This window comes from Amia ocellicauda, chromosome 21 (genome assembly GCF_036373705.1).
Source record: "Amia ocellicauda isolate fAmiCal2 chromosome 21, fAmiCal2.hap1, whole genome shotgun sequence".
NCBI classification, from domain to species: Eukaryota; Metazoa; Chordata; class Actinopteri; order Amiiformes; family Amiidae; genus Amia; species Amia ocellicauda.
Window position 1 is genome coordinate 12,977,030 of NC_089870.1, and position 22,860 is coordinate 12,999,889.

The following is a 22,860-nucleotide window of genomic DNA, read 5'->3' on the forward strand; positions in this document are numbered from 1 at the left end:
TTATGAACAACAGAGCAAACATGAGGCAGTCTTGTGTTCAAACAGCTTTCTTATAGATTTCTTCCGGGTTTTGCATTTTATACAGTTCTAAACAAAAGGTGCATAATGTCCAATCAGCAGAGGGCAGTGTCCCAGATGTGCACGTGGACTGACTCAGCCCTAGCCTCTCTGCTTACTCTTCCTCCTTTGGAGGGAAGGGTTACCAAGCAGCGGGGGCGTTGTTTCCTCCGCAAAGCATTCTGGGATGCGCAAAGGACTGTAGGGGGAGAGAAAAGTGGCTGTGCAGGGGGAGGGGAGAGAGAGAGAGAGACAAAACTGTACAACACAATATTTTACATATTATATTCAAATAAATATATACAAATATAAATATATATACATTTATTTATGCAGAGAAGATATGTATTTTATTGTACTTAATTTTCTGACAAGACCTCAGGTCTTTGTTTTCATAAGTTGTGATATGTATCTCAATTAAATTGATAGAATATTTTAATTATATAACTCTTTAGTGGAATGAACCTATCGATTATAATGATTTTATTTAACTTTTGAATCTTCCAGGCAGCCTATTGTGTAACATCCTATAGGTGTTGCAGAACAATTCAGGGTTCATAAAACTGACTCTGCAGTCAGTGCCTTATTTCACCAGACTTTTTTGTTTTAAATAAAGTTTGGATTTATAAGGAAGCAACACAACTTATGTATGTATTTATTCACACCACATTCTCAGACCTCACACTGTTCCACTGGCTGCTTTCTTGTAGTTCCCTATGTCTAGCCAAATTGTCATTTAGAGATATCCTGAAATACAATTTAATATATCTTAAATTGAACTGCAGATATCTCAGACTCCATTTCAAGATATCTCAAATTGGAGCTTCAAATGAGATCTCAAATGCATTTCAAGATATCTCAAATTCAGTTAGAGATATCTGAAATTAACCCAAATTTCAGGATTTCTCAAATTTTAGCTTTTAAAGCAGGTAGCTTCACCCCAGTGAAGGAGTGCAGGTGAAAAGAAACAGTATGAATGGGATTGATGATCCAGGCCAGGTGTGTTCAATTTGTTGACTGTGCTCAAACACATGCAATTAATTAAATAACTAACAAGTGCAAATCATTCAAAAGCTTGAAATATATATATATATATATATATATATATAGAGAGAGAGAGAGAGAGAGAGAGAGAGAGAGAGAGAGAGAGAGAGAGAGAGAAACTTTAAAAAGGAGCATTGTCACCTTCCATGACACTAGGATCTCTTTTGGCTGAGTTTTATGTTCATATTTTTATTATTGTCTCTCATTTATTGCTCTAGAGGATAGCCCCACTTAAAGTCAATTTTATTTTACTTTAAATATTGTTAGTTTTAGTCATTCTCCCTGTAATAGGTTCACTAGAGATCCTCTTGATAGCTTATTTTATAGGCAATGTGTGTAGACTTCATGCCCTAAACTAAAGCATAGCCATATGCTTTGTGTTTTATGATGAGAGACAAGAGTACAGTGAAATTGCATAAATTCAAAATTTGTTCTTGCCTCCCGTGGTGAGTGCGGTGCCTTGGGGGAACCTGCGACCTGATAGGGGTACATAGGGAGTGTTGGAAGTTTGTAGCATATATTTTAGAAGTCTATAGACTCTCGAAACACAATGTATTATAGTATGGTTTCAAATTCAAATTTTGAGTTTCCCCCATGACATGTGTAACAACTCTACATCCAACTAGCCAGAAATGTTCTTCTGTTTTTGTTTCTTTTCAGCTTCTGATGCAAGTCGTCATCTGATGTCAATACTGCAAATAATTTGGCTAATTTAAAAATGTAATCACTGTGATCTAATTATATGAAAAGCTTTACTCTTGGCTTAGATATTCTAAAACATGTATGGGACTGAGGTATGTGTATGTATGTGTTAAATTCTGTTTGAAGTCTGTTAATGAATTACATATCAGCCTTACACTTGTTATTCAATGTTCTTCATTTACATTTTTTACAGTAATGTATTCCAAAATTAATTATGAGGTGTATATATATTAATGTTTAGTATAAAAACGAATAAAATCTAGTATATTAAAAATATGTATTATTTAAACAAATATATTGCATATCCACATCCATTTCTATAATATTTGTAACATATATTATGCATAATGCATAGACATTTTCCTTTTCTTATTCTCAGAAATATATTAAATATGTATGTACTGTATTGGTATAGGGACACTGATGTCCCATGACCAAAATTGATCTTGACTTTCATAGACTCAGAAAATTAAAAAGGAATAGTGGCAAACAGTGAAGCATCAACAAGGAAAAATACTGGAAGATAGTATCAACCCTACATACATTTAAAGATGTATATGATGTAAAGTTCAATTAACAAGATTTCTTCAACTAAATGAATCACCAAATTATATAATTTCACATGAAGGTTGTGGATATTTTCAAGTACAACTGTACATTTCCATCTCTTTTTATCCAACATTTACATCTACATGTGTCAGTTTAAAAATAAGCACCACTGGAGATTCAACTAAAGCGTTTTTTTTTTTTTTTAGTTGACAGTTATCTTTTTCATCTTTGTACTGTTGAACATTTATATATCTATATATATATATATATATATATATATATATATATACACTTGGTATGCACAGTTTGTGTTCAATCCCTCCATTTAAAAACACTCTTTCATCTGCATTACTTTGCTCTAACAAAACCCTCTGAAACTTGAATGCTAAGTTGTGTGTATTTGTAGATGTCCTTGGGGAAGGACAGACAGAGAATGAATGAAAACTGAGAAAAGAGAAAAAGACTAGAGGAGTTTCCAGGAACTGCGACACTTGCTACTTCTAAAGTGGCAAAATGTGTTTGTTTCATATTGTTTTGTTTGTGGTATTTTTCTGTATTATGTTGCACTCATGTATACCTCTTTATTAAATGGATTTCATCTCTCTACTTTGTAGTTTTGAAATGTCTTGGTCAGAAAATGTGTGGAAAAAACCCTGCACTTTCTGAAGGTTATTTTCATCATTTAAAATAATGGCTGTACATTTTGAGATGGCTCCTGTGAATTATCTTAGGAATGTGAATGATTCTACTTGCTCGTTATTTTATACAAGATCGAAATAGTATATGAGTCCACAAGAGATAATTATTTCAAAACAGGTTAGAGAGGTTTCAGGTTATGAGTCATTGAAGTGTTTAAACAAATGCAAAATCTCAATGTTGACCTGCAATGCCCTTACGAGTCAGTTATATTTAATGAAACTGATATTGAAGTTCGTAAATGTGTCCATAACAGTATTTTAATATAGTTAGCACAGATAACTCGTTTAGGATTCTGATAAAACTGATTTTAATATAGTATAAGGAACTTGATGAAACTGCATTTGATCTTAAAAGCTAACCCTTATGGGAAAAGGTATGTTTAATAATATATGTATGTATTTTAAATCTATTTGTGTTTGTACTATTTCCCTCTGTAAGATATATTATTCTCATTTGTATGAGCATATACCTAATATGGGCATTTGAAATTATTTCATTATTCCAATATCCTGACAATTTTGGGGGAGATATTAGAATATCTGAATGTGGAAATAAAATGCAATTTAAGCTATATAATACATGATCATAATGTGCCTAAAATAATCTGTTATGAGCAAAAACATAAAAATAAATCTATTATCCTTTAGAAACTGCAAATACTTGTTACTACAGTTTCCTATTTTTAGTTGATGATTCAAAAACAAAAGCAAATTCAATCTGATATCAATTTATTGAACATAAGGGATAGGGAAAATGATAACATCATTATCATCACAAAACAACATGACAATTAATTTAATTAACTTTTGGGAACTGGGGAATGGAAACAGTCTTACTTTAGACATGTCACATTCTTGTGCAAAAGAAAACAAAGAAATTCAAGACAATAAATCAGGTTAGAGGCTAGCTAATTTAGAAGCAGCTCCGCTATAGAGAAGATCCTCTCAGCTGGAACAGAGGTTGCTTTGACAAAACATTAAGTTTTCTTAGCATTGCTTGTGGTTTTCCACAATTACAGTGGGCTCTTGAGGGGTGAAATGCACGGCTCACTGAAATAACTAATATTTCATTGTGGTTTCCATGGTAGTAGTTTTCCCCAAACGGCCTGTTGAAGGCTGAGACGGCAGTGTTTTGGGAGGTCATTGCTGGCTGCTCGTTATCCACGTTCATAGCATTTGTCTGGTGCTGGACATCATCAGTGCTTCTGCTTGGTTCAGGCAGTCGGTCACATAAGCCGGCCACAGCTTGTCTCAGAGTTCTGGCTCCACGAAACGCATGTGTTTGGGCCTGGGATCAACCGCATCAGCTATGAACGCTGCCTGATTTTTTTGGCAAAGTATTTTTATAAGATGTTTTTTGCCAAGCCTTTCCAAATCAGTATATTTGCAGGTGGTAGAAATAAAGGCCAGTGCTTCAGTCTGCAAAAGACCTAAGGCTGGGATGGAGATTCACCTTTCAGCAGGACAATGACCCCAAAAACACAGCCAAAGCGACAGTGGAGTGGCTTAAAAACAAGAAAGTGCATGTCCTAGAATGGCCCAGTCAAAGCCGGGGAGTTGGTGGCAAGAATCTGTGGCAAGACATCCAACTTGACAGATCATGAACAAGTTTGCAAAGAAGAATGGGCGAATATTGCACAATCCAGATGTGCAAACCTGGTAGAGACTTACCCCAAAAGACTCACAGCTGTAATTGCTGCCAAAGTTGGTTCTACAAAGTATTGTAGATACAAAAGGCATTTCAGGTTTATTTTCATTAACTGTTTGTTAAATACACAGACGTAAAGTTCCAGAATCTGCACAGAACAATGTTAAAATGAAACAATGTTATAAAAAATACAATTATATATATAATAGATATCACAGTTATTATTTTATTTATTTATTTTATTTTCCAAAAACAAAATCTGGACTTGTTTTTAAAAGACTGATGTTTTTTCCATGACTAATATATAGAACACTTTTTTGCCAAAAATTGCATATTCACTATGACCATTCCCTCTTTGAAAGACGTCATTGAAAAAGAATCAAAAATAGCAACCACCTTTTTATTTGTTTACTTATTTTTCTTTTTTTTTGGGGGGGGTGATTCCATGGAGGGAGGGGGCACATCCTTTAATCAAAAACACAGAGCGAGACAATACCTTGGCTGTCAGGAGGGGGAAGCCAAGAAGTAAAAGGTTTGAAGCAGCCTGTCATCTCCTGGGTTGTCTTTGAACACGCAGAGAAGCAGGTAATGGTTTGTTGGTATGTTGAATACATTTTTAACGAGGTGTGACGTGGCGCAGAAGTGTGGAGTAGGCAGATCAATCAAAGACCCACCAGGTTTGTATAGAATGCACTGGAAGCAGTGGATTTCCGAACGTATGCTGTTCAAAGTAGCCCATGTAGACTCCTGGTAGTAGAGGATGCACCATACAGTTTTCTGTACTCTACTGTGCCTCTCAAGCTGATCAAGATGGAGCTGTGTAATAAGCCAGTGTCCCTGACTGACTGCACTCTTCTTATGGCTTTTTTTTTTCTCAAAAAGTAAAATATATTTGAATAGTATGGCATTTCCTTTAACTTGAACACCAACTACATACATTACTCCAAGTCAGTAACATAATCAGAATACTTTTAGATTACTTTTGGAATACTTTTTTTCCTTTTATTAAAAAACAAAAGCAGCTGAGATCAAGAAGTGAAACAAAATGTACTTCACATTCTAATATGGATGACGTATTGAAATTGTTTGTTTTTATCCATAGTACAATTAAAATGGTAATTACGATTGCATTTTGTAGTATATGCATTTTTAAACAAGTGAAACTGCATTTTGATACCCTTTACATTTTTAGAAATCGACATCAATCAGACATATCAATAATGCGTTAATGTCAAAGGTGTATCTCATTCACTGTCATTTTAATGCAGGTGCATGGTTTGTTTTCTGCTAATTAGTGATATGTGAAACACATTTTCTTGAAAACTTAAACAGGTATCTTCTCTAAATCGTAACTACATTAAATGCTTACAAAGTCTACAGTTTATTTTGTTCTATCTGTGTATGGCAAGCCAAATTATCTGCAAAGATATCTGCAAATCTATTAGAGATATCTGCAAATAATTTAAAGATATCTCATTTAAAAGTACATTTAGAGATATCTCTAAATCATTTAGAGATATATGCAAATCATTTAGAGATATCTGCAAATCATTTAGAGATATCTTCAAATGACTTCCTGTATGTAGCCCAAGATTATCACTTCCTGTTAACTGTTTATTTCTATGTAACTGAATAAGTAAACAGGAAGTGATAATCTCAGCCAAAATACAGGAAGTCATTTGAAGATATCTCTAAATGATTTAGAGATATCTTTAAATGATTTAGAGATATCTTTAAATTATAATTTGTCTTGCCATAATCTGTGAAGATACACGGATCAAGCAACTTGCTACAACAAAGGGGATTTAAATGCACTGCATTTTTCTATCCATGAGAAACGCAGTCACAAGTTTCAAATCACCAGCACCAAAAACACACATTGAAATAAATGCAATTAGGGCGCTATTTTTTAAGTATCAATTAATATTATGCATCTTGTTTCTGCAATTAACACATTATTGATGTCTTACCTTCTTTTAAGTGATATCTATCGGTTTGTAAAAGTTTAAAGGTTTGACATGTGAGGATCCTCTGTTAAAGAGCACGGCACAGCACTGGTTAGGACGAGTTATATGTGATTCAGTTTATGTGATTTATTTTATTTTAGACTATTAACACATTGTATGTTGTTATTTTGGTATTATATTAAGTATTTGATTGTTACGATCACAGAACCAGCTGGATGCACAGGAACTATTTGTAATGTACATGGATTTATCTTAAATTTGGATAGGATAGCGTATTACTGCAAATGCAAACTATTGATAATGCTTTTGGTTATACTATGCCTGTTTTGCCGTTTTGCTTATTATGCTTTCATAAAAGTATGTAATTATTAAAACGTATTTATTATCATTTTTATTAAAATGCGTATTTTCTACTTGCATGTCAAGTATAATTCTATAAATCCCTGTTAACACACAATGTTGCCACAGCGTTGTAGAAACCTAATTATGTTGGCACAGCGTGGCAGAACTGTGCGTCACTTCCATTCTGCAGCCTGTTGTACAATGGCGCCGAATCAGCCGCTCTTTGGCTAGAGACACGTACATAGAAACAATGGTGCAAAACTACTACATGGTCCCTTAAGATTCGTGCAATTTCATTACACTTGTAGACTTTCATGTAAATGATGTACACTCACCTAAAGGATTATTAGGAACACCATACTAATACTGTGTTTGACCCCCTTTCGCCTTCAGAACTGCCTTAATTCTACGTGGCATTGATTCAACAAGGTGCTGAAAGCATTCTTTAGAAATGTTGGCCCATATTGATAGGATAGCATCTTGCAGTTGATGGAGATTTGTGGGATGCACATCCAGGGCACGAAGCTCCCGTTCCACCACATCCCAAAGATGCTCTATTGGGTTGAGATCTGGTGACTGTGGGGGCCAGTTTAGTACAGTGAACTCATTGTCATGTTCAAGAAACCAATTTGAAATGATTCGACCTTTGTGACATGGTGCATTATCCTGCTGGAAGTAGCCATCAGAGGATGGGTACATGGTGGTCATAAAGGGATGGACATGGTCAGAAACAATGCTCAGGTAGGCCGTGGCATTTAAACGATGCCCAATTGGCACTAAGGGGCCTAAAGTGTGCCAAGAAAACATCCCCCACACCATTACACCACCAGCAGCAGCCTGCACAGTGGTAACAAGGCACGATGGATCCATGTTCTCATTCTGTTTACGCCAAATTCCATCTGAATGTCTCAACAGAAATCGAGACTCATCAGACCAGGCAACATTTTTCCAGTCTTCAACTGTCCAATTTTGGTGAGCTTGTGCAAATTGTAGCCTCTTTTTCCTATTTGTAGTGGAGATGAGTGGTACCCGGTGGGGTCTTCTGCTGTTGTAGCCCATCCGCCTCAAGGTTGTACGTGTTGTGGCTTCACAAATGCTTTGCTGCATACCTTGGTTGTAACGAGTGGTTATTTCAGTCAAAGTTGCTCTTCTATCAGCTTGAATCAGTCGGCCCATTCTCCTCTGACCTCTAGCATCAACAAGGCATTTTCGCCCACAGGACTGCCGCATACTGGATGTTTTTCCCTTTTCACACCATTCTTTGTAAACCCTAGAAATGGTTGTGCGTGAAAATCCCAGTAACTGAGCAGATTGTGAAATACTCAGACCGGCCCGTCTGGCACCAACAACCATGCCACGCTCAAAATTGCTTAAATCACCTTTCTTTCCCATTCAGACATTCAGTTTGGAGTTCAGGAGATTGTCTTGACCAGGACCACACCCCTAAATGCATTGAAGCAACTGCCATGTGATTGGTTGGTTAGATAATTGCATTAATGAGAAATTGAACAGGTGTTCCTAATAATCCTTTAGGTGAGTGTATAAGTAATCAGTAATCTCTTTCTCTTTTTAAAAAGTATTGGTAATCAGAACGCTCGTCTGTCAGGAGTAACTGTAACCGGAATACAAGTATCAAAATTCTGTAATCTGATTACATAACGCCGCTACTTGTATTCCGTTACTCCCCAACCCTGTTCATAGGAATATTTTTTTAATAAGATCTCATCAAGGGTGCTACTTTTTTGTGGTGACAGAGAGAATGTAACTCTGATATACATATGTAAATATTGTGGCACCATTTGTGGATGAGGAAAACAGATACAAAGGCAGAGATATGGTGCAGATTTATTATATTTACGGTGTTCAGGTGGTTAAATAAAAAAATGTAATAAAACCGCCAACTCCCCTGCTCAGTCCCTCTCCACATCAAAACACCAACACACACACACTAAACTCACAAAGCAGAAATCGTAATTAGTCAAGTCCAAAACAAAAGCTCAGTTAACAGTTTTCTCGTATTCTTTCTCTGTCACATTGTTTCTCCTGTTCATCCTCCTACAACACCAACCAACAAGGTTGTGTTTTTTCAACATGGAGAAAAGGTGTGGTACCCCCAGGTATAAACATTGTCATCTTGGGAACTTTTTGGGGTGACCACTCCAAATTCACATTGGTTCATAAAATTACTTTTAACAGTTTTACGCCAATGTGCCAAATTTGTGTATGGTTACAATTTCATAAAATGTTTGTTCATGTGATAAGAAAAGACCCTGATGTCACAGTGGGGGGGAGTTGATGGTAATGTGTTGGTAAATGACATGAGAAAAATTTGCAGTCAAAATTCGGGATTATTTCTGGCTGTACATTTTGAATACCACAAATGTGACCTCCACATATGTGTTGCTTTTCAAGTAGGTAGTTAGTTTTACTGGAAAATATGCTATTTAAACAAATGCTACCACCTAGTGACAAGTTAATATTGATCATTGTGGCAATCAACACAATTTTGGGGGGGCTAATATCTAAAGATCTGACTCTGATGTATTGCAGGATTTCAAGTTTATCTAAAGATCATGACATTATATCTTCTAATATTGAGAAAAAGTACCCTAAGATCACCACTAAGGAAAGATCTGTTTATTTGGGCTTGGCCTCAACCAGCAATCGTAGCAAGTGTGGTGCCAATAGATGCTGTTGAGCTGCTATTATCAGCACATCACTCTTGCATGATCAAAAGAGTTTGGAGTCAATCTTAAGTCTGCATTCTCTCACAGTGCACTGCATTCCTGCATCTGGTTTGCTGCAGTTTCTGTATCTTGTATTGCATTTTGCTTCACTGCATTACTTTTTTTGGTCCATTTTTGTGTTCTACATGTATTTTGTTAAACCACTCCATACCATGTACTTTTTATGTGTTAGATAATATAAATTCACATTGAGACATGATTTGGCAGAAATATGGTTCCTTTAACCTGTTTAGAAAATAATTCAAATTTGGAGAACTCGTACACAATAAGGAATTCAGTCAGCAATATGAGAAATTACATTCATGCTGTTACACAATGCCCAACTGTCTCAACTGGAATCTTTTCAGTTTTCTCTAGGCTTCAACAAACTCTGAAAGTAGTTTTTAATAGCAATTCAGATATGCACCACTACTGCCATCGGGTGGACTTAATCAGCAGTGCTCTTTTGACCAACAGTATTTCATACAAAAGTGCACCAAGAGTCACATGTGTAGCTACTAATAATGTAATAACTACCGGTAATGTAATAACTGCTAATAATATAATAACGTTTGCATGTTTCATATAATAAAAAAACAATACAGTAATAAATTGTCATTAACATAATATATTAATACATTTATATATACAATACACAGCGATTAACATTACTTTTACAGATCTATCCACCCCTTTGCAAAACAATAAAAACACTTCACATCGTCTCCCTCTTTTAGAACATAACATAAAATAAACGTCTGTTAATCAAATTTTCTGTAATCGGAACTGTCAATAATTGTATATTAGTTATTACAGAGCATTTTTCCATACACATTGCATTACCACAAAATGGAGGATTCTTTACCTTGTTCAAAAGACATGCAAACAAACAAATGATAAATCAAACAACAATTTCCTCAGCATTTCTATGGAGGGTAATCCATGCCGAAATTCAAATATAAATAAATAATTAATATAATAGGAAATAAATATATAAATAAATACATTTAAAAAGGAAATAAATAAAAATATATTTATTTCATATTTTATTTATTTATTCTTTTATTTCATTATATATGTATTTATTTCATATTTTATTTATTTATTCTTTTATTTATTTCATATATATATATATATATATATATATATATATATATAATTTCCTTTTTAAATGTATTTATTTAAAAAAACTATTTTATTTATATATTTATTTATTCCATATTTTATTTATTTATGTTTTAATTTTGGAACGGATTACCCTACATACATTTCTGGCTGCTCAAATTCCCAAGATTTCGAATTAATTTTGGTTGTTTTTAATTTTTTTCATCAGTAAACACATATTACAAATTAATTTAGTTTCAATATTATTTGTTTAAACATAAAAATATAACTCACCAGAAAATCGTTTCACAGCGCCCAGGATCGATCACCTCGTTCCCCGGGTTGCTTAAAAAATATCTATAACTTTATTCGTAGTTATATTTATATACATTTATTTGGAAGGGCCCCTGAACCGCCAGTTGCCGAGGCAGTTAACTGTTTGTGATGCTGGACTCAACTGTTTTACACTTATTTTTAAAACACTTATATTATTGGCTTATTTAAAACAAGGGCTACACATGGTTAATTATTGAAGACATGTGTGCACTTTCCAGTAGATGGCCCATGATAGAGACGTTATACAGTCATGTGACCCTTACCAAAATGTTATATTTACCAAAACTATATAATTACGGGTCAATTTGTTTCTAGTGATTTGTGCAACTGCACGACTAGAGACTGTTTAGAGATGAAGAAATATGTACTGAGACATGAAACAAACGTGCAGCCCTACATGTTTACTGGTGCTGGTGAAATACTACTAAAATGGCAGCTGCGCCAAGTAGAGTGAAGAGCAAGGCGCCCAGGCAAAGCAAGGCCGACAGCAGAAGCAACATGAACATGCACAGATTGCTCTTTTCCTCAATACTGACATTGGCACAGGAAAGGATATCAGTGTGGATACAGCTGAGTGTTCAAAATGGATTAACTTTAAGTGGGCCAAAATATGCATAAACACATATTTACATGCCTTGTCCATGTCATCCACAGTCACTGAATCTACTTTGAAACGGGTCCAGCATCCACTTTAATGGGTATATGTTTAGAAATATAAATACATAGATAATATACACTCTTAGAATGAATGTTAAATTGAACACACTCTGTGTTTGTTCAAGGACAACACAACTTTGTGTTACAATTTACCAAATTACAACACAATGTGTTTTTCCCACACATACTTGTGTTTACATGGTTGTGTTGTGCTTTGGTGAACTGAAACACAAAATTGTGTTGTCCTTGAACAAACACAGATTGTGTTCAATTTAACACATTAGTTTTAAGAGTGTAATCAATCGTTTGTGAGAAATGCTGCACAGAGACCCTACAAGAGCAGTCTTAACAGAGAATATAGGCCTTTAGCATTTGTGTTATGCTGCAAAACTACTGAAAACATAAGTACACTTGTACAAAAAAAGAAAAATACATCCAATATAAAATAATGGAAACATGTTTGTTGTTTTTGATCTGCAGATTTATTTTAGCATTCGGTTGCATTATTTTTACAGAACATGGCAAAATACAAATACTTCACATACTCAGGTCCCAACATCCCATTATAAACATTTTCACAGACTAAAGGTTCACCGGGCAGAGAGACGTCTTCGCCAAACACAGCGCTGTTTGGAATTATAATTAAGCATGTCATTTCAAAAAGCAGAGAGTTGCTGCAATGTGCAAAACTCATACAGGAATAATAAAAAAGTATTCAAAATACAAGTAGACTACAGACTAATAACATTTACCAAGTCAGAAAAAAGCTTTATAAGTGCGTGTGAATGCAGATGACATCACATATACCCATGTGTAATTCACCTTTCTTTTCAAAACCATGGGCCGGATTAAATCAAAACTGTGACCCACCCTGCTAATAGAAAACTACAGAGCTGTACTCAGTTGTGGCTGCATTTTTAGTAAGATGCCACTTTCTTCTAATCATAAATGTAACCACTATGATGTACAGGTTTGTAGTTTGCTATTAGCGGGTGGGTCCAAGTTTTGATTTAATCCGACCCCATATTGCAGTTGAGCTCAAAGCAGCATAGACAGTTGTGTCCTATTGGTCATCTTGAGATAACCATTGAATTCAAATATAGCAACTAGAAGTAGTCAAACTGCCAGCTGGACATTGGCATTCTGTTAATTACTATGAACAACTTAACTAAACTGACCAGACCTACAGCAGTTCCCTCTTTCTGGTAATTTAATCAAAACTTTCTTAAATGGCTCCAGGAGGACTACATATTTAAATTATTGCTACCATTTAAGCTATGATTATATATAAATAAATGCTGGAAGTCTGGTGCAACAGCTGTATAAATGAGGCACATGCATTCAGATACTGGAGCATATACATTTAAACCCTGTCTTCCAGTTAATATAATGAATGGACACTATAAGACATACATACAGGTATACACAGCAGACTGCTGCAAAGATTTTTTTTTGACATGACATGACCTTGAGGATAGGAAAGGTTTACACAATTTAAAAAATCACTGACCATTTTCACAATTCCAATCTTTACTCTGGTTGTTGCTTCTGGAAGCCATAATAAAATCAAAGATGGTTAAGTATGAAAATAATGAAGTGCAACTTAATATTACAACAAAAATGTATTTTTTATATAATAAACACACACTATAGCACAAACAGCTGTTTAATCCACCTTTTTGAATTTGATCTAAAAGTTCAATGGCATTTCAAGTTTCCTATTTAAAGTGATGAAGCAAATACTCAATTAATGTTTCACATGCTTTCTCCTTGGTGATACAAAATGGTTGCTAAGTGAAAAAAGGAACATCATGATTTAATACAGCAGTCATAACAATCCTGGTTTGTCATTTATTATTTTTTGTCAAATGTATTTACTGTAGAAAACTGCAGCATCTTAAATATCCAGTGTGATTTTGTTTTCAGAACAACAAAATAACAAACAGAGAGATTATCATATAACCCTGTTAAAGGCATGACTAATTAAATTCTGTTGAAACATTTGGTTGTTGCACAGCCATAATTTTAAGAAACCGTATTTGACTACTTAATTTGGTCCATATGGTTCCCTTAATCAAGGAAAGAAACATGACAGCAAACTTAATACCCAGCCAGATGAAGAGACTTAATTTGTATGACCATTGCCGTAGGGCTGTGCATTGTTGTGTGTTCTGTCACTTCACAATTACCAAGTAAAGCCTCTTTGAGGTTCTGTTTATAAAAGGCTTTAAATGGACTTTACAGTTTATTTTAAACTACATTCATTTTCTCCCAAAATAAGAGTTCTATTTTTGCATTACTAAAATCAGTACTTTATATAAGAAAGTGCATACTTTATGTAAATTCTACCCAATTTAGTCAGGAGACAGCCCGCACATTGTTTTTTCAGTCTGTGTGTGCGAAAAACCCAAAGAGCTCTAGGTTTGGACCGTGCCCCATGCACCTTTAAAAGATTTATATTAGCTAAATTGTGCAACTCCTCATAAAAAACATTCCATGAACAAAACAGATATACAAAGCACTGCTGTTGTGATCTTCCCGGCTCAAGTTAAACTTTTAATTTCTTTAGGCCTTGCACAATATACTTCAATCTGTTCTTGGTCGTTATTGAGTATGATATTAAAAAGCAGTTTGAGGATAAACAAAGTAGTGTTTTATATAGTTCATGGATGTTACAGTGCAGGAGGTCAAGAGGTAGAGTTATTATGTAAACAAACCCCCTGGAATCTCTCTCCCATCATCTCCCTTGTTCTAGGCTCTTGTGTCTAAACTAAATAGAGCACATTACGCTGAATCAAATTATTACATTTCAAATTATAAATACAACAATAATACATTTTAAATTATTTTACGTTTTGTGAATTACCCGCTTTCCTTTTATGCACTGCAATAACTAAGCAAAGCTTCCTATCCAGGCACAAAGAGGTGCTGCTACACTGGTTATAACATACACAAATTAAAATGCTGAAATGCTTTTGAACTTTAAGTTGCAGGTCCATCCCTGAAGCTCTCAAGAGTATCAGCACACATGCATGCTTTATCAATAGGCAGTTATTGTACTGGAAAGTGACAGAAGACTACCTTTTTTATATGCACACATCTAAAATCAATCAAGACCACTTATTTTCTAACAATACCAATATACTGGATAATACAAATACACATTTGCTACACTTTAGAATAAACTATAATAAAGGTAACAAGTGCTTTAATGGGGTATTACTTGTATTTCCCCTTTTTGCAGGCTACTTTTGCAAGGTTTTATGTATTTTAATGTTGGGATTATAAATTTCCCTTCAAAGAAACATCTAGAAAATGTTTAATTTTATTGTCCATTATATTCAGAACTTCACATTTACGAGGTCTCTGTACAACTATGTAGAAGCTTTTCAATTAGAGATGAATTGTGCCATTCTTCCAAAGAAAAAAACATGAATTAACATTCCTCTGAATATTTTATTACAAGGAAGGAATTTGATAAAAATAGAACAGAAGTGTAACTGAAAACCTTTTATACAATTCAATGTGTAATTTATAGAGACTGAAAAAAGTTTCCTGTTCGGATTTCTTGATTTAAAAGCTCTAGTAAAAAATAAATGATAGTAAAAATAGGGATCCAAATATTTCATGAATATTTTATAAAAGCAAAGTTAAAAAATCTGATTTTTGTTTCCCTAATTAAAAAGATTGTGCAATTGTGCGTTAAATAACATAGAGGTTTCCAAAAAGGCATTGCTAAATGGAAGCTCTATACGAAATATTTGCCTGTATGTTGCTTATATATGATCAATATATTTTGATAGAAACATAATATTAGTAATTTTAATTGGCTTTGTAACTCTCAGCAGGTAACAGGAGATGGTACAATCATTACCACAATTATAATTTTACTTTACTTTTTACTTTATTAATATGGAATTCTAACAATACAAAAACAGAACTGGTTACTCCAGCTTTTTATCAAAATACTTAAAAATATACCAGATGTTTTGTGTTATGAACCTGGAATACTGCAGGTCCAGTATGTTTCATTAATTCCAGAAAGGAGAGGAACACTAAAATACCTTTTCACTGCATTTAAGTGGCAGCAGTTTGTTAAGAGCAAAAGAGACAATAATAGAATTCAGCACATCCCATAAATATTGTCTCGTATGAATGGGTTCATTTACTTAGTCATACAGTTGCTGGTGATTTAGCAATGGAAGACAGCAGAGGGAATATCACATGTTTACAGCAGATACTTCACAGAGTGTTTTCACAAAGCTAGTTTTCTACCAGGACATGGATAGAAATGTAGGGAGAGCTGTATATCCCATATGGTTTCCTATCATCCTATGGCAGCACTCACCCTAGAGCCACTGAGATTTAGATACCCCTTCTGTGGTGACCAGATAACCATCTCTTCAGCGTCTGAGAAATCTCAGAACAACCAACATTTTTACACACACCTTGACAATACAGTTTCAAGTCATGTAAGACTTAAAAACAAACAAATCAAGAAAAAAAAAAAAAAAAAACACAGCACAGAACTCTGGAACCAACAAAATGAATGTAATTGGTCAGAAGGGAATACTTCCCAGCCTTGTAACCCGGGACTTTGACCAATGAGCTTTTAAATTTAATAATTTAGTGTTTTCATTTCGTAGAAAAGGAACCTTAATGTCATAAAAATACATATTGATGGTTATCAGTCACAGTTATAAAGATAAAACATTGCTAAAGGAAAAGAAGATCAAACATGGATATTAAAAATAGCCAAGTGGCATCAGCTTATGCATTCTCTCTCACCAGGCAGCGACAGTAAACCGTTTTGTTTTTGGTCTTTGCAGGGGGGAAATGTGTTGTTCCCTAACCAGCCTGCAACTCTCCAATGTCCATGGTACCACAATCATTAGATATATCAGTATTGCAAAGCTGGGAATATTAAATCAATAGCTTACGTTTTGTCCAATTTAATTCGCAATGGCACTGGTATATGAAACAAAGATGGAATGACTTTCACTATGATTCAAAAACATTCTGAATCCCGGAAGGAGTAAAGCAATGCACTCTTCAATAAAGTGATCTGCTGTGGATTGTTTTTAATGATGGGGCAGAGTGCAATTATTTTCTTCTTTAACATGATAGGGGATTGCGGTGGATTGTGATCACACACAAATATGGAAAAGATGCAGTAAGACATTGACTATGGTACTTTCCCTCACTAACACGCATGCTGCCACAGCTATCTCCCTGACATCTGTCAAGCTGCATGAGGGGCTTTTAACGGAAGAACCCCAGTTTCTCCCGAAGCCACTCCTCTGTCAGGTCCTCCGTGTTCCGGATCTCAAACACCTGGAAAGGAAGAAGGAGCTTCACAATCAGAACATGGTTCCGGACTTCCCAGCTGCAGTCAGTAATGGATATTCCAAACACACCGTGGAACAAATGTACAGTTTACCCCCCACCTCTTTCAATCTTTCATTTATATACTAAATTATTTTTTTGTATGTATATCGTTTTATTTTTAGTTGCAACTCCTCCACTGAAAGCATATTCAGGTCTTTATTTACCACGACAAAATGAAAGCCTACACCGCAAGAATGTAGATTAGCGAATGTCGTACCTTCGTCAATTCCACAGTCTGCACCAATTTGTTCTTGCTTCCTGCATACATCATTTGCTGCTCAGGTTTGCATCCTGAAAATAGGAGGGAAATTAGTCATCTGCCCACACACAAACCCAGCCGCTGTCCTTGGTCATCTTGATTCACGATGTATCTGTACAAGGATTATTTTGGGGAAGGCGACTAATGTTTTGCTTAGCCTTATTCCCATGCATATCTTCAGCTTTTATTGATATTCATTCTGTGAAACATTCTTTGAAAGTGTATTAATATTCAAAACCTGCCAAGGTCCCCAGCGCATTGAATCTCTTGGTCTTTGAAGGATTACCATGTAAGGATGTATTGAAAAACATTCATGGAGACAAATACATCACAATTAACAGGCCTACCTGGGGACAAAGGCATTCACAAAGCATCTCTTGACAAAGAAAACCTGGTTATTTAAAGCTTTCAACATGCAGTTAACCTCACGTGAAGAGTCGAAAAAAATGCTTGTGGTTATACCGTCACTGGTTTTGTACATGATTCTTTCATACAACGTTCCTCTATAGCAAATGAGATATCGGTATTCTCTATAGTAGCTTCACTGACCCACCCAACCTCAGTGACAAGGTGTTATTCTGCAAGCAAAGCTTTGATTTTGTTCAGCTATAGAGTCCGCTTAATCCATCAATCTAGTGGCTTGCTATAGAAATGGGGATTAGCAGATGCATATGGGAATGTGTTCCCACTGTTTGCCCCTTCTCTTGTTGATTTACTAGAACAATTTATCAATATACAGTTATTTGGTTTAAGATGGGAAATGGTGTTGAGCAAGCACTTTAAAATAAACACTAATAAAATGCCATCGATCCAAATGCATTCCCTCATAAAGACAAGGTAAACTAAAATGTTTTAAAAGTTTTCATTTTTGTTTAGACAGTACAATATTTAAATTAAACATTTATTTACCAACTGGGCTGGAAAAGATGAAGCAGAGCGGGTAAGAAACACGTCCGTCATCGTGCTGGTATTTATAACTGTAGACAACGAATGTGCTCATGGTTAAGGAGAAAAGCAGACTCCCAGGAAAGCATCATTGAAGTGTAAATGAAATCCAAGTAACCTTTCAGCTCAGTTCTTCTTCAAAGTTATAACGTAGAAAAAGTTCTGAAAAATCTACGAAACACTAATGTATAATGATGTCGTTATGAATAATACAGAACTGATGTGGTAGAAACATCTTGTTCCTGTGACCTATTTTAATGATATAGGTTGAAATAAATGGGACAAAAATGTGTGGTCACTTTCATGGGGTTATAAACTAGTTCACAGCAACCAAAACAAACAAGCTTCCAGCACAGAGCAGCAGTCATGCATTTTCTTCAAAGGATATCTAGGCTGTCGCTCAGGCAGTTCGTCTTTCAGATCGTCTGGAGAAATATCCTAACAGGGAGGAAAAAAAAAAAAAAAAAATGAAAAATAACTGGAATCATTTGATGTGTTAGAAACATGGTGTAAGTTATCAAATTACACGTTCAAGTGATAAGACTGCATTGTGGAAAAATCTCATTTGGACAAAAAGTTGTTAAAATTGAGAAAAGTATTTTAATCACAGAAAATATAATTATGAGGGTATAAATCCTCTTTTGACATTTCTGTTACGTACTATACGATAAGAACAGTCTCAGTCATAAAACAAATAGACCCAGGGCATAACAGCAACCTATGCACCTGGTCCTTTGTTCACTGTTTTATCAGTCAGACAACTCACCTCATGTTCCTCATCCAAAATGACTAGTTGTCTGTCCTTGTCAATCTTCACTGGAAAGGGGGGGAAAAACAGCAGTTGTGAGCAATCCGTCTGTGAATATCTGTAAACATAGGCTACATTTCTGACAGAATGCAAAGAAAAGCATATAAAGATCTCTCCAGATTACTTCTAGTCCAATCTCATTATCAACAGAACCCACATGGGCCCTTCAGATGTCATCATTCACCACAGGCCAGGTTTGCAGTGCTTTCTACTGAATTCAGTTCTTTGGAAACTGTCAGAGCAACTTTAGTAAGAATATACCGGCTCTAGTTTACTGTGAAGGTGGTTGTCCCAGGCAAATATTTGTTTATTAGCAAAACATGTATACAATTAAACTTCAGTGTAGATGGCTAAAGAAATCACTGAGAAAAAATACAGTTTCACTCTGTCATCAAGGATTAATGCATATTTGTCAGAGCTCTGCTGATGAAAATCTACATAAAATATCACCCGGGAGAGTAGCTTTACCCTTTCTATACAATGATTTGATAGGAAGATTAATGATAGAACTCTGCAGTCCTGTTTTAATAGCTCATTACCGATATCAGAAAAATGAATAAAATATCAAAGTACAGGTCAATTCATAAACTGTGTCATTCTAAATATACAGTACTTGGCTATAAGGGATGGAAATTATCAATGGCCAGGTGGTTGTGGGCCTGGAAAGTTGTCCCCCGACTTACTTATAATGGCAGCATTGTTGGTTTCTTTCCGGAATCGAAATTTCCTTAGCTTTTCTACTAGCTCTCCATCGACATCGCACACAACCAGTGACTCACTCTGTATACATACAAAAAAAATGAAATAAGAATGAAACCAATACAAAATTAAGCATTCTGCTTAACATTAGATAATGTTTTATATACCCAAAGGTTTGTGTAAAGCATAATTTAAAAAACTTTTATACTTTCCCTTACACAAGGGCATCAAACATTGCTAACATTTGATTTTGGGCATAAACAAAATATTGATATAAGTTTTTTAAAACCACAAAATCATTTAAATGTATTTTCTAGGTCTAGGAAACTCCAGTTGACTGAAGTACACTATTAAGCAAAATAATCCTTAATTCTCTTGTTTTGTAGTAAACTGGGAGCATAAATACATTTCTCCTGGGATGTTCTGGTACAAGATTTTCTCCTGGAATAGCTGACCGCACTACCACAATATTACAGCCATTCCAATTCTAATCTCACTTGACATGGGATTATAAAAAAAGAGGGAATTAACCAGCAGAAGCATCCTTTTTTTAACTTCTCCTTAAACATAGTAAAAAGAGAATAAAGCTGAGAAAATTTAACATTTTCAGTGTTATCTACTTTAAGGTCCATAAAGAAGAACAGAAATAAATACTTGGCTATTTTAGAATAGCTTCACACTAATGCTGAGGACTTGTTGCTTTAGATTAGTAAAGCCACTGCTACACAAAAATGCCTCAGAAATGAATGTATCGTGTTATGTGGGTCACTGTTCAGAGGGTCAATATTCTGAATTTAATTGCGTAAAAATGTACTACAATTAATGCAAATATATCCCTGCCAAACCGTGTAAACATTAGAAATAGTTATAGAGTGGTATTATTTAAAAAAATACAAAAAATAACAATAATTAACATCATACAAGGCAAATGGCAGGTACTTAAATTAAATATCTAATCAATGGTTAAGTGTGGCACACCAAGAAGTTATCAATGGGCGTGTAGCTAACCGTGCCTTCAAAATAAAAAGCTTGCTATGTACACCTGGGGGAATATCGGGTAATGAATGGGAACCTGTCCGGAGAATAATAAAGGGACAGTGACCGCTTAAAATATGAAGCATGCAAACTTTCTAGAAGTCCAAAAATGTAGCAGTAATGCACCGCAGACTGGCAGGCTGCAACCCATCACAATGGGTGGAACTGCATATTTCATCTAGTGCACAGCGGACACAACACTGCACGCCAACTCAGACAGCCGAGCCCATTCCCAGACCAAACCCACACTGGCACCACTGCGCCTGGACACCCCTCGAAATAGATACCTTGTGTTCAAAATGTAATCATTTCATGAAAGTGTAATTGTGCCACCCAGCGCAGTAAACACTCACCATTTTCGCTGAAGCGCAGATGCAGGATTGCCTGGACACTCCTCGCTCGCTCTTTCCTCCCGGAATCTTGTGACTCGAAATGTAGCCAATCACAGCGCGCCGGTTACCCTCTATGACGCGCCATGGAGACAGCGAGCCGGCAGCCGTTTGATCGCTGGTCTAGGAACTGGGAGAAAAGGAAATGACAGCGGGGAAGTGCATGAGCACAATAGGCTGTGCATGTGTGGTGTAGACTATTTTCTGCTCTAACATATGAGAAGAATATGTTCATTAGCTATTGCCACTGTCACATTAAGTAAAGACTCATGAACACATTTTATAATACAGAAACTTAAAAACAGGCCCACCTGACACTTTAATCCACCCACATGACAGGAGCTGTACTGCACCTTGCACCACAATAATGCACTCACTTCTGTAGGAGTTTATCCCTGCCTCTATGCCACATCATATTTAGATCGAGTCAGTATTATGGTAATGGTTGTCATATCTTGAAATGCTTATTACTTTTAAAAAGTGACATCTCTCCTGCTCTTTCGGGTTATATCACACACACCATAACACATTTCACTCTCCCGGTCAGGCCGCAGAATGAAAATAATGAAATTAAGTTCATTTTGCTGTTCTGCTGTGATGCAGCTGTTTATTGAGCTGAGCCCTGTTCATTGCAGTGCAGCAGCTGAGCATCAGTCTCTTGTTAGGAATTGAGGGCTGGAATGAAACAGCTGCTAAAACCATGTGCGAAGAATTGCTAATCGAAAGTCTCAAGCATTTTCACTTCTAGTCTGTGGAAAACGAATTAAGTACAAGTACAAGTAAGGCAAACATCACCTAGTTCACTAGTTTGTGTACTGCTGTGTGGTCAGTCAAATGTGACTTTGTCTTTTAAAGTGAAAAACAAAGACATACTGACAAATGTTTTCACATGTTCCTTTTTGGTCTGACATGGATCAGATTTGATATAGTACTTAATTAGACTGATGTATGTAAAACACTTAAAGGGAAACTGGCACGGTTCCCAAAATGTTGGTTTTATGTGTCTTTATGTGTTGCTATAGTGTATAATTAAGCTCAATACCACTCTTCCAGATTATACACTAAATTATACAACTATTACTTAAATTACAAACTAATCCTGATATTTACCTGTATACTACCATAACAATATTACATGTCATCATATTTATCATGCAAAAAGTACTGTTACATGCTTTTTGTGTTTTATAATTCATATGCTTTGGTCACAACATGTGTGATATGAATACAATTTCAATTATTTGCTCATTTAAAAAATCTACTCTAGAAGCAGGGGAAGCAATTATATGGTAACATTTCTAGTGAGCAAGGAGTTTCAGTGGGTTAAAATAGCAACCATCATCTTATATTAGAGGTATTTCAAAATATAGCAGGATTGTTATTTTTTCATTGTATGTCGTTATTTATCTTTAATTAATGTGATATAAATGTACATTACCCCCTACCCTTTGCCAAAATTGTGATGTTAAAATGTAGCATGATTTATATGAATTTGACCACATCGAAA

At 35.3% G+C, this 22,860-nt stretch overlaps 1 protein-coding gene across 1 annotated transcript; it reads right to left on the reverse strand.

The window, feature by feature from the left end:
- Positions 1-15,715: 15,715 nt before the first annotated feature.
- gmfb (glia maturation factor, beta) lies at positions 15,716-21,470 on the reverse strand. Its single transcript, XM_066694465.1, has 7 exons — positions 21,318-21,470; positions 19,914-20,010; positions 19,189-19,238; positions 18,809-18,860; positions 18,387-18,467; positions 17,436-17,509; positions 15,716-17,164 (listed from the first exon to the last, which is right to left on the reverse strand). Exons 1-7 carry the CDS (start codon positions 21,318-21,320, stop codon positions 17,093-17,095), a joined length of 429 nt encoding a protein of 142 aa, XP_066550562.1. The 5' UTR covers positions 21,321-21,470; the 3' UTR covers positions 15,716-17,092.
- Between the last annotated feature and the right edge of the window lie 1,390 nt (positions 21,471-22,860).